This window comes from Macadamia integrifolia, chromosome 8, assembly GCF_013358625.1.
Source record: "Macadamia integrifolia cultivar HAES 741 chromosome 8, SCU_Mint_v3, whole genome shotgun sequence".
In the NCBI taxonomy this organism is placed as follows: domain Eukaryota; kingdom Viridiplantae; phylum Streptophyta; class Magnoliopsida; order Proteales; family Proteaceae; genus Macadamia; species Macadamia integrifolia.
In genome coordinates, this window is record NC_056564.1 from 19,923,747 (window position 1) to 19,937,632 (window position 13,886).

Here is a 13,886-nt window from a genome sequence, read left to right on the forward strand (position 1 = left end):
TGAATTAAAAATAAAATTCGATAAAATATGCGTTTTTTACTAATTTTATTTTAAAATGCGAATAAGTCGGGCCGAATCGAATTAAACCGAATTATTCAGTCCACTTAAACAGTATTAAAAAAAAAAAAAAAACAAATAAACAAAACGTCATATATGAAACCCACGGTACCCACCACCGAAATAGTTTTTTTTTTTTTCATCTTTTTTTTCATCTTTTTCTCCCCCAAACTTCCGCCTCCTTCTTTCCATCTTTTTTCTTCACCTAATTCTTCTGTAACAATCGTATGAATTTACTATTTGTTTCATTTCTTTCTCATAACTTCATCATTTTATCCTAAGATAGGAGAGATATCAAGCCTTGATGGATAATTTGAGGTTCCGGGGGACCATGACAGATTCATATCGCCTTATCGATCAATCTTCTTTTATATTGTTGCTTTAATTTTGAAAAATTAGTGCGTTTTAGTGCAATATGGGTTTTGTGAACCCAAGCAAAAGGATAGTGGAATTTTTTTGTGATCAATTTATTTTTTTGTTTTATTGTATTTGTAATCTTATTTTCATTGTTTTGGGGCCTAGTCTATTTCATGAGTAGAAATTGGATTACAATAACCATTGCTTTCATTGCTCAATGACAATTTTTTCATAGTTTTTTACTTTAAAGTAATTTGCTATTTCTAAGTATACAAATCAAGTTAATAACTTGATAAATAAATAATATACAATAAACTATAAAAATAATATCCGAATTTTTTGCCCGACTCATTTTTTTAATCGAATAATTCTCGAATCCAAATCCGACTCCGATTTTTATTTTGTCTGTTTTTTTGACCGAATCCTTAAATTAACCAATTGAATTATTTCGAATAATTCTCCTCCCGAATAATTCCCGAATCCGAATTTGCTAACTATGCCTCAAGCTAGTGCCTACTGTATCAATCTCTCCCTTCTTCCCTTTGAAATGACCCCATGTCTTTCCTGTATAATATCCCGTCTGCACCCCAGTGATGCCTCCCATTAACTTACGCATGTGGGTGGTTTGCCTATCCCTCTCCCTATAGCTTATATTAGTGTAGCCCAAAAGTTTTTCCCTATTTGATCAGCCTAGGTCTGGCCCAGCGTATTTCATTCCTAGTCCTATCTCACTCGCTTGACCTTGGGTATAGGTTTTCCAACTTATCAAAGCCTAGCACGGCTTAAAACCAGCCAGACAGGCTCAGTTGGGACAGGCCTGGGTCCCGAGTGTGCATTAATGGCAATATGCACAATGTTTTCCCATTCTACTAAGTACTAACCTTTTAGAAGGAGACGTAAAGGCAATCTGGCCTCCAGACATTAGTATTTTAGGAGTGCATTCCCCCATAGTTTGTCTATCTCCTTCCTTATGGCTTTATTTGGTTGCAACAGGAATGCAAATTTTTTATGTCAAGTGGAATTTTTTACCTAGAAAAAATAAATTTAGATGTTTGATTGCAAGGGAAATATATTTTACATGTGAAAACAAATTCAGTTAACCATTAAGATTTCTCTTTTTATTTTCCCACCAAAATAGGAAGAAAAAAAAAAAAAAACCCTACTCTCACGATCTCTCCCACTCTAGCGACTCTCACCCTGCTCATGACTCTCAACGATCTCTCTCTCTCACGCGACTCAATTGGGTTTGTTTTGACCAAAAGACTTTGGGTTTGAGCCAAATGGAGCACTACTGACCTATTGGGTTTGTTTTGACCAAAAGACTTTTGTAATGGGCCTTTCAGTCGTTATCACTTGTGATCTATTTTATTTGTGATAATCTTTTATATTATTTCAAATATTTATTTATGCTGCATTCATTTGATATATATAGAATGAAATGGTTTATTGTGGTTAGTGATAGAACATAATATCTAATGACATTTGGTTTATTTTGGTATAGGCCTTGAATGACCTGATTCACATAACCAATATAAATTTTGAGGAGCTGAGTGGGTTCTGGATTGAAAAGTACTCTCCCCCCCCCCTTTCCCAATCTCTTTTGAGGAGTTTGGTTGGATTATTAGTTTTTTAAAAATTTGACATCAATTTTACATCCAACCAAACAACTATGGTAAATTAATTTCACTTCACTTCTGTTGCAACCAAACGACTTAAAAGGGAAAAAAAATCGCTTCACTTCCCTTCACTTCACTTCACTTCACTTTCCTTCACCTTCCTTCCCTTCCCTTCCCAATTCCCAATTCCCAATTCCCAATTCCCTTGCAACCAAACGCAGCCTATGTGAAATGACCTATATGGAAAGAGGAGAGAGAGACTGTGGGAGATGCTGTTGGAGGCTATGCTACCTCACAGAGAACACTCTCCCTTCAATTATGGTCAATTTAGTTTTAGAGGCCAGAGTTTTACACCCATAGTATTGGATTCAGATCCTCTCCAGCCTAGCTGTACTGAAGAGGGACCAGTGAGGATTGTCTCTTTCTCTCTCCTTGAGATCCCACTAATAGCGGGATTCAGTTTTAAACTGGGCCTATGAAAGTCAGGCTTGCCCCAATCTGCTCGCACTCAAGTAGCTGAGGCCCAAATATCCCACCAGCCTATATGTAAAATGTTTGGGCTGGGCTAAACCCCATCCAACCAGCAAACGGTTCGCTTTCCTAAACTGCCACGAGAACGAGTTTTCTCAAGTGTCAAGGTCATATGGTTGCAGTGGCGTGGCACCCAATCAGAACTTCCCACGTCATCTACACACTACTTGTAATAATCCCATTCGTCCAACTCCTTCTTCTTGACGTGGCACTGTGGCGGCTCGAGTTAGAACATAGAAAATATGTGAGTTCGGATCAAAATTGAAAAAAACTGAAAAAAAGATCAGAACTCAGAGGAAGAGGAGAAGAGGGCAAAAGCCACGAAAGAGCGCGTTGGCCTTCAGAAGATCCAATTCGAGCTTCTATCGCTTTCCCGAAGAAAACGGCAGAACTGAGATTGAAATCTTCTGCGGAGCTTTGCTCTGGATATCCCTACAGATTGAATCGTGGCTTCTTCAGGTTCACAGAGCCTGTCTCGGAGGAAACCCTCATCCTCTTCTTCCTCATCACAAACCCCAGTTTCAAGGCCGACTCGGATTGTTTATAGAGGATCATTACCACCTTCTAACTCCGATCTCCCTTTCTGGCAGCAGACCTGGTTCATTATCTTCCTCTTCTTCATGGCCATCTCCTTCTTTGCCCTAGCTATTTTTCTCTACCTCGGTCTTGACTTGGAGAATACCTCTCCTTCTCCCGCTTCAGCTGCTGTCTCTGAAGGTGTTGAGGTGAAGTCCACAAAACTCACTATTTATTCTTTGAAGAGTTCAAAATTTCATTTTGTTGCTCTCCTAATTTCACCAGATTACGTATGGGACGGTGTTTAAGTTGATGCACGAGAGGACGAAGTTCCGGCTGCATTCACATGATGTGCCTTACGGCTCTGGCAGTGGACAACAGTCGGTTACTGGTTTTCCCAACGTTGATGACTCGAATAGTTACTGGGTATTCCTCCTTCTCCCCAAAACCTTCCCTGTCCAAATTTTTTTTTGACTGATTTTGATTTGGTGGGCTAGAAATGTGGAATGAAAATTTATGTATTTCTATTTCTCATGAGGGGTTTGTAGTTTAATTGTTTTTGGTTCCTGTGTAGATCGTTAAGCCTTTGCCGGACTCGTCTGACAAACAAGGTGACAGAATCAAAAGTGGAACTATTATCAGGTTGCAGCACATGAGAACGCGGAAATGGCTACACAGCCACCTGCACGCATCGCCAATATCGGGCAACCTCGAGGTTGGTTAACAATTCAATTTTCATCCTTTCTTCAATTTTCAATTTTGACTATATGAAGGCCTAAATTTTGAAAAATATTTTCATGTGGGTAATGTTGTTTGTAATGAGACTTTAGCATCTTATTTAAGTTTGTGTTTTGGAAAGATTATGCATTTCTAAGATATGAATTTATGGTGGGAGAAAAGAAACTCTGGTATAATGCCAACAATAATTGCTCCGGTTTCAAGTGTGATATTGTTTAAATACGGGTGTGTTTCAACAGTTTTGACGAATATAATATTAGAAGCACATCAGAGTTAGCAGATTGAAACAACCTGTTGATTTTAGAGGCTATTTTGTGTGTGTGTTGATTGTAGAGGTTTCTATATTGTGCAGTTTGTGTGTTTTTTAATTACTATGGGTGCATGAGAGCTTATTCTTTTGATCGACAGAGTGTATCTTGACTACAGAAGCCCAATTGCAATTTTTGGACCCTAAACATTTTTTTTCTAGCCCCAAAGAGAAGCAGGGTGAGGGAGTACTTAGAGAGAAGATTATCCTAATATTACTCTGTTCTTATTTCTTTTTTATTTGTTCATAAGGGCAAAGCAGATTAGCAAAAAAGCTCTTGAAGTTCTTAGGATATAAAATGGAGGACGAGGAAGATGTCCGGCAAGTGGTGGGCATCTTCCCTACCGACTAGAATTCCTCTATTTCTATTTGTTCAAAGGCCCAACAGATTACGCAAGTAAGAAACCTCTTTAAGCAGTTTATTTTAGGACTCAAATCATTTCCATATGTGACGCACATCACCAATGCTTGATGGAACAACCGGTGTGCATCCCAAATTTACCAGTAGAAAATGGTCCTTTTTTTCTTTTTCTTTTTCTTTTTTTGAAGATAGTGGAGAAGATTAATAAGTGTTCAATAGACTCAGGCTCCGGGGCATAAGCAACATATATTAAAATTCGAAATTATTTATGTAATTTAATATACCATATGGCCAAGAAACCCCTTTAAGCAGTTTATTTTTAGGACTCAAATCATTTCCATATGTGACGTACATCATCAATGCTTGATGGAACAACCAGTGTGCATCCCAAATTTACCAATAGAAAATGGTCCTTTTTTTTTTTTTTTTTTGAAGATAGTGGAGAAGATTAGTAAGTGTTCAATAGACTCAGGCTCCTGGGCATAAGCAACATATATTAAAATTCGAAATTATTTATGTAATTTAATATATCATATGGCCAGGGCTTCCATTCCACAGTTTTTAGGCATTGACATGCTGGATACCTGATGTAGATAAGTCACTTGGGTTTATTTTATTGCAAATAAGCCTTGGGTTGTGTTATGTATGTGTTGGGCCTTGGATCTCATGGGTTTTCTTTGAAATGAGTCACTTAATGGGCCTAAAATATGGGTAGAAGGTAGGAAAACGGAATTTTATTCATTAGTTTAATTAGTTTCTATTTAATTCAATAAATGTCCATTAGGCCATTAGTTGGTTGTAAAGTCTTATATGGACTATTAGTTAGTTAGTCCTACTTTATGTTGGAGTCATAAAGTCAAGTCCTAGTCCTATTTTGAATTCCTAGTTGGAGTAGGAGTGTCTAGTCCTATTGGGAAACTAGCTCATAGTATTAGTATGATTGTAAACTTCCCCTATGTAAATAGAGAGACATATGTCCCATTATTGGGGAGATTTGAATAAAAAAAGTTTGCATTTATAAAAGAAAGTTTGCAACTAAATGCTTAGAGCAGTTGGGATAGTTGTGGGTGAGAAGTCCAGGCTAAGATAGCCAATTACTTTATTCTCTTTCACCCTTCTCAACCCCCCATCCATTTTATTCTTCTTTTTTTATTTTATTTGCTGTAACATTCAAGAGGTATAATTCAGATTCTGATAAAAGTCTGCAGAAATCAGAACTGATCAGCAATCCTAGTGGGAATAGAGAGAGATTGATCTTCTCTCTTTCTCTCTCCTGTACTCTGTTCAGTCAGGTCTTCAATCAGGGTATTCCAGGTCATAAGGGTCCCACAATCCTTACCTAGTCACTGTTGGAAGCATTCAGCTGCTGTTCTTGAAGGTTCTTCTCAGTTTTCTCTCATAGGTCAGAAAATCAAGAAAGCTTGTAACTTCACAACCAGTCGTCAGAATCCTCTCAACTTTGGGGGTTTTTGTACACTCCCTAGGGACTATCTACACCCAAAAGTGCAACTCAATCGGACTTCCACAAACCTGGCCGCACCTTTCTTTCTCCAGCTCTATAGAAGGTTTTTTTTCTCTCATTTCGGGTTGGGTTTTGGACTATTTTTGCTCCTCTATGGGTATTGTATCCTTGAGGGTTTATTTGATGGTATTATTTATTTGTTTCTTGCTCCTATTTGTATTTTTTGGAGTTATAAACTGCGGAGTTAGTTACTTATAATCTACTCCTGCATTAAAACCTCTCAAGACTTAGGTGCCCAACCGAACCTGACCGAACCGACCATTTTGGCACTCCTAGAGATGGGACTGTCGTGCATGAGTTTAGACAGCTAACATCCCTTAGATTGGCTCTTATCTTACACCTACACCTTGTATTTTGATCAAAAGAAGAATGTATATTTTCTTCTACTAGTTATGTGTTTTCATGGTGTTTGTATCTTATTTTGTATTTTTTTATTGACTTTGATCCTGTGTACACCATTTGTACATTTATTTTGTGAATTTAATTTTTCAAACCATCACATTTTAGATAGATTGTCTTGAAATATCTTTACCACTTAATACTTCTTTTGTACGTTACGAATAAAAGTATTTTTTCCCCCTTTATATTGGTGGGAGTTGCTGGTTAGAGTTTAGTTCTTCTCAGGGTTAAAGCATGGTTTGAACCGAGGTCTGTATTAAAACCCACAGTGGAGTAAGCCATAGCATTATGCACTGTAGTGCATCATTCTATGGAAGTAATTTTGTGAATTGGAACGTTTTATATCTATTTGTAAGAAGCTTTACTTGATGGAAAAAATAAGTTGATAGTGCGTGGCTGACAAATGCATGCCCATTTGTTTCTTCAGTGTGGGTGTGGGTGTGGGTTCGGGTTCTCTTCTGTAAGTGGCCCATCCTGAAGGTTTATTTGGTTCTGATAATCTTTATTTAAAATATTTGATACGACTGGATGTGGATGATGTATATTTTGCATTGGGAAGAGGAGAAACAGATGGTGAGCTTGATAGTAGCTTCAATATTTGGGACATGTATTCACATCTAAGGGGGAATGCCAATCCATATGATTACTATCGTTGATTTACTGATTTACAAGAAATGGTATCTTGTGTGAAAGTGGACCAGGGTTTTACTTATTTGTTTCTCTAGCAGAAATGGAAATCGCAAAAGTTATCCTGGGGAATGTGAAACCGATATACTTCCTATTGAGAATGCCAGATAAATTCTTTTGATGCTCTTGTTTTGTTTTTAAATCAGTAACAATTGAGTAATGATATTGAAGCCCTTTATAGTAGTGCAAACCCATGGTTACCAGGACATGATTTTAGTCGGGAAAAAAGTGTTTCCCTTTTTCCCAGGAAATGCAAACTACCTGCCTATGTTACAATTCACATGTTACTGTTCATGCAAATTTTACTGGTATCAGTTTGTTACTGAGGCTTGGATATTTCCAGTCCTATTTAATCCAGTCCAAGCTTCAGTCAAATCAAGTCCAAGTCTTAGTAAAAGAAGGGTTAAAATAATTAATGCATTTGTGCAGAATTTCAGAAGCACTAGGTGGTCACTGATGGTCCATTGATGGTTGTGTAATTCCTTGAAAATGTGCAGTTCATTAAATGCTCAAAGAGTTTAGGAGGAAATCCCAATGAGAGTCTATAACCCTCCCAGCCACACTATAGAAGGCTGACCGTAGGCATTTTGATGTGAGTCGAAAAGTTGAATGAAATTTCTGGTTTTATGGTAGTGGCTGTGAGATGCAGGGAGCCTAGTGAGAAGCTGGGTTGTTTGGTGAGAAGTCTTGTTTTTGTTGGTGACATGCTAACTTTAGCCTTGGTGAGAGTCCTTAGTCATATCCCTCTTTTCTCTTACTTATTTGTTATTAAAATTGCTCAATTATTGTTGTGTTCTCACCTCCCTGCTATTCTGTCTATTGAGGATTTTGATTTCATTGCAAGGACTGAACCAGGATCCCATTAGATGGAGAATGAGGAAACAACCTTAATATTTACTAAATCAAACTAATTTTTCATTCCAAAATTTCGTAAATTCGTGTAGAATTACATCCCTAATGACCAAATAATTGACTTTAGGATTTCTTAACCAAATAAACAACTATCACTTCAAGTTACTTTAACAAAAACTTCAACTGATTAAATACCTGCTATGGAAGACTCCAAATAACATATACCACTGATTAACAGTAAGAAATGAAATACTCAACTAATAAAGGTTTTTTTTTAAGACTTTAACTAACTTAACAGCACATGGGACCCACACAATCACACAATCATATCTATATACTTAATCTCATGTATTGAATTAGGACCCCAAATCTGGCTTATAAAAGATGCTCATTAAATAATGAACCAAAAGATAAAAATCCCAAGGCCCATAGAACCCATCCATGGGCCAAAATAAAGTCTTCAAAGACCCAATTGAACAATCTTAACTGCATCAGTGTGCCTCTGTGATCTTCCTCTCTGAGAGGGGATAGGGATCCAGGTTCTCCACATCGGAAAGAGGGAAGAGGGGGGGTGTGTGGGAGAATGAAATAAAAAATGGGAAAGACTTTCTTAGGTCATAAATGACACATGTAGTTTTAGTCATGTTGCTTGGAAATTGATGCATCATGTAGTTCTCGGCATGATTTTGTGTGGTTGAGGCATCATGTTGACCTGATTCAGAACTTGTAAAGACTGGTTTGGCAGGCTTGACTGCTCACCCCAACCTATAATCCATAGCTACCAAGGCTTTGGTTTTAATAGGTTGTTTAGATCCCTTTTTTAACTTTTCTTTTTGGTTTATTGGGCCCTCCTGTCAACTCCACTGTTTACTGTTTTCCCTATTGTCTGGCCTATCGTGGTCCACTTAATCTCTTAAAGGTTTGGAAATCCATGATAAATGAATACTTTGACGTACCATGTTGATGCAATAAGATATAATATTAATTCCTAAATGTTTGACCTCTCTTGTTCACAGTTTTATTTGTAATTATACTTTTGGTGTTTACAAAGATTTGAATTTTTTTTTTCTTTCTCTGAGCATGACGTCAGGGGTATCAAATCAAGTTTACCATCAGAGAATCCCCTTCCACATCTTTATTGTGGAAAATTGATGATCATACACGCCTATTCATGTTATCAGTGCCTACAACACACATGTTTTTGGGCATCTTAAGGGATGTTTTGATGCAGTTTTGATGGACGAATCTGCTGGTGGTGGGTCTCAAATCAAAACTATGACCATAACTGCTTAATTGAACAATAATGAATAAGGGATTTTTTGCTGGATCTTTGTAGAACAGTAGCTGCTGTTGCGAAGAAGATCAGACTGCAGAATGGCCTTGTTTCAGTACATTTGGCAGTCCAATGGAAAAGGGGAAGAGCAGGTATTGCAATGTAGGGAGAGAAAAGAGATATAGGGGGGGGGGTGGGTTCCAGATCGAAGGGGAAGAAGGATAGACATGATCTGCTAGACGAAGGAAAAAGAGAGAAACTTGGGAAGGGGAAAGAGAGCGGAGAGAGAGGGAGATAACAATAATCTCACTTCAAAAACAATTTTCTTTTCCATCATCAAATCATGGGCTGTAGCCCCTTAATGCCTTTATAAGTAATGGAAATGAATTAACAAGTGAACTCAACAAAGGAATAAAATTAACAAATAAAACAGAATAGAAATCCTTGGTCGACCTCTACTCTTAGAGAGTATTTCTAACTTGAACTTTACTACTATTACATGTAACTTAAAAAATAAAATATTACAAAACATAAAAGAATAGAACTCCTACACCGTATGGACTTATATTCTAACAAACATGATAAGATGAAGAAGAAAAAAACAAATAAAGTAATTAAAACAATGTCCCCTGGGGATGGGGGACTGTTTCTCGTTCAAAGCTGAGCTGAAACTTGAACCATGGGCTCAATTGTGAACCAAAGATTGATCCAAAACTATAACCATGATCATGCTCGTGCATGAATTGTATACACTAACTTCTCAACAAGAATGTGGTATCTCACTTGAATCCTAAAGTTGAGTTCCACTGAATTGTCTGACCTTGTGCGAAATCTGTTCGAATCTCACTCCTATATGACTTAAACCATGATCATGCTCCTGCATTAATGGTATAGCCTAACTTCTTCTCAACCAGAATGTGGTGTCCCACTTGAATCCTAAAGTTGAGTTCCACTGACTTATCTGACCTTGTGTGAAATCTGTTTGAATCTCACTCCTATCTGGCTGAACTTATCTGGCAACTATATAGGTGCATGCATGAGGGGGAATGCCTCGTTGCTTTGACTGCATAATATATTATTCTAAAGATTTTTCTGTTAACCTATTTTTCTTATACATGTATATATGTGTGTTGTTTTTGTGGAGGGGTTAACAATTTGCTGTTAAGTTGCTATACGGTTCACAGCTTTTCCACATTTTGCATACTCAGGTCTAGCTGGAAATTTGATCTCTTTGTTTCAGTGCCCATGTCATTTTTTCTGTTGCATAAATTATATGCTTTATTGGTGCACACTAATTTGTATTTAATTTACCTTGCTCTTGTGTAGGTGAGCTGCTTTGGAGGAGATGATGCATCTGATACTGGCGATTATTGGAGGTAAGATCCTAGTAAAATTTTTAAGTAACTTATTAAGTATACCTTGCTTTTTCAGATGACTGATGTCATATTTTCTTTACAGGCTTGAGATTGAGGGGAGTGGGAAAACATGGAGACAAGACCAAAGGATCAGGCTTCAGCATGTGGACACTGGTGGATATCTACACAGTCATGACAAGAAATACCAAAGGATTGCTGGAGGTCAACAAGAGGTAAAATTGAAACTAATGCGTGATTCTTAAGATTTATGAGAATCAATGTGAAATTCTTTGCTTTGGGAGGTCCTTTGGTGAAAATTTGTATGCTGACATGCACATACAATTACACAGGTTTGTGGTGTGCGAGATAAACGTCCTGATAATGTTTGGTTGGCAGCAGAAGGTGTATACCTCCCAGTCACTGAAACCAAGTAGACTTAGTCGCCCTGCTTTCGCTAGTGCCGAAAAACAGATGGAGAGATGACAGGTTATGGTGGTGGGTACTGAAAGCATAATTCCATGAGCAAAAGAAAATATGATCAACATTATGTAACTGGCTATCAACTGATTCATATCAACCCTGGTATTCATCCCTGAGGGACTGAAGTGACCACTCACTATGTAGAGTTCTAGCAATTGCACCAATCTTTGAGTAGATTTTGTAGACGTGTATGGTCTGTGTTTGAATTTTATAGCTTATATACTCCATGTGTGTGTCTGTTTTCGGGATAATATGCCTTAGTGCAGGTCAGTGCTTAAGCCTTCTTGGGGACCTCTTAATTTCTCTTTGTCTAGTGCACGCGGACCAGGAGAATTGCTCTTTTCCTGTATTTCCTTGAACCCACGAGTAGCTGCCAAGTTAAAGCTTTTCTGGTTCCATTATTCTGGTTCTTAGCGCCCTCCACCCCCCCCCCTTCTCCTCTTTCCCTTCTGCTCCACCCCACCCCCCACCCCACCCCACCCCACCCCAGCCCAGCCCAGCCCAGCGACCGTAGCTCATCCAGAATCAAATGGTTAATAATTTGGTGTACTACCGCTTGGAGATTTGAAGTCATCTACAAGTCCCACCTGTGTGAACTTACATCCTCTATCCTGCTTGAACCCTATTCCGGTTGTAGAAAAGTAAACTAGATGCCTGGCTATCGTTTTCATGACAGAAAAAAGAAAAGGATGAGGGTTGGGGATTGCTACCTAGTCGGGTGGTCACTATACCTGTGTGGGGATCAACCAGGGAGGCACAAAGGCATCAAACTAGTGGGTAAGGTGATCTTTTTGTCACCCTTGTGTTTGGCTGTTGGGGCAGTAACTATCTTTCTCCCATTTGATGAGTGAAAGGTTTAGAACATCCATCATGATTCATATAGGCCACAACAAACGGAGAGTTAAAAATGTCATCTCAGATTAGTAATAGAACACCCATCTAATGACTTCTGATAATCAATAGTTAAAGATAAATAATCATTACAGAGCCGACTCACAACATCAATCCATGGAAGATGCCTGAGGGCATAATTCCATTTGTGAATTAAGTAAACAATCGGCATCGGATTGGGGTTTGATTTAAGAAAAACAAAAGCAATACAGGCCATTCAAACAAAATAGAAGGATATGGCTAGAACTGAGAACATGATTTGCATTTTTAATTTTAAAAGAGGGGTTAGAAACAAAAATGAATTAATTAAGTTACATAGAGAAGATGAAAAGTGATATTCGGTTCTCAAGCCTAGAGATCCAGTAGGTAGAATTCTTCTGTTAAATTTACAGGACTAGAAAAGATGTCACTCAGTTTCATCCCCTAATTACATTTTTTTTTTTTTTTTTTATGAGAAATGAACCTAATTAACACTATGCTGAGAGGCCAAACTTTTACAAAACGGGGGAACAAGGTCCCACAAGCATAAGTTTCATCCCCTTATTATAAAAGCAACAACATGGGTCAATAGGAAGAAAAGATGTCAATTTACTTTTAATGCTCAAGGGCCAAAGGCACTTATCAAAACTTTCCATATGAACTTTCAAATGCAACATTAGTCGCTAAACAAAAATAGCACCTACCAAAACTTTCCATATGAACTTACAAATGCCACGTTAGTAGTTAAACAAAAATATTGAGTTGGCCTAAAGTCGGATATCCCTCCTGTCTACAAAAATAAATAAATAAATAAATAAAGAAGAAAAAAAATATTGAGTTGAAACTTCGGAAAGATTTGCCTCGTGTTGCTAAAATAATCATCATTCGTGTCATTTTTGCCTTAGCTGCAATAAAAGAGTGGTCCTTTTCAACTTGACGTGAAGAATGCATTTCTCCACGGAGATCTGCAAGATTCTTAAAGTATCAATTTAACTGTAATTTTATTAGAGAAAACACCAGTTTTACTAAACAGACTGATCGAGAAATTTAAGTGGAATTTCTTCTCTTTTTTGTTTGGGGCCTAGTACTTCTTGGTAGCATCTTTGCTTTGTCATATTCTTTTTCTTTCATTTTTCTGCTTTTTAATAAATTATTTATTTATAAAAAAAAATAAGAATCCACCAATCACGCAAAGAACTGATGTACTTGAGACCAACCCTCAGACAATGACTCCACTAAACACTACAAGCCAACCGGCCAAAGCCCATATGTGCAAAAAATAAAAATAAAAGTAATCATCTATAAATAACAAGGGAGCAATCTCAGGAAAATTTCTGTCAATCGTTAATTAATCCGACCATGAGAAAGGTGTACTAGGTCTCTGTTGTCTTTTCATCTCTCTGGAAATAATTGGGCTGGGCCTGGCCATATCATTCACTACCCATTAAATAATTATCCAAGCATTGACTAGAGCATACCTCTTGTGGGAGTGGGACCCTAAAATTGAAGATAGTTGTGTAGCCCACCAGATAATTGGACTTCAAATTTGTTACTTGAATTCATCATTGCTGCCTTTTCCAGCAATGGATCGACAGGCATTTACATTTCCTAATGCTTAGCAATTAAAAGTAAATTGGGCTGGCTGGGGTAAAAGGTGACCACGAGAATCCATGGTGCAGAGTTGCAATCAAAATGTATTTAACATAAGGGAGAGGGATAGGTATGCTAGCATAGTATCTAGGAATTAGGTATGCTAGCGAATAGTAGTCGTCAGATGAAAGATAAAAGATCTCATCCGTTTGTAATTTTTGGCGCACAAAATTTGCTCAATACTGCCACTCCACAGTCTTCCTTCCCCTTTTCCTCACCAGCTCCGACTCCGGCAACAGCTGCACTCTCTTTTTTTTCTTTTGGTTTTTTCTGTTACTCCCTCTCTCCCCCGACCAGGTTGAGCTCAATTCTCTT

The 13,886-nt window shown here is 37.8% G+C and overlaps 1 protein-coding gene across 1 annotated transcript; it reads left to right on the plus strand.

The window, feature by feature from the left end:
• The first annotated feature begins 2,818 nt into the window (after positions 1–2,818).
• LOC122087654 (stromal cell-derived factor 2-like protein) lies at positions 2,819–11,302 on the plus strand. The gene is made up of 6 exons (XM_042656853.1): positions 2,819–3,286; positions 3,363–3,503; positions 3,652–3,792; positions 10,543–10,592; positions 10,675–10,804; positions 10,922–11,302. Exons 1-6 carry the CDS (start codon positions 3,182–3,184, stop codon positions 11,003–11,005), a joined length of 651 nt encoding a protein of 216 aa, XP_042512787.1. The 5' UTR covers positions 2,819–3,181; the 3' UTR covers positions 11,006–11,302.
• The last annotated feature ends 2,584 nt before the right edge of the window (positions 11,303–13,886 follow it).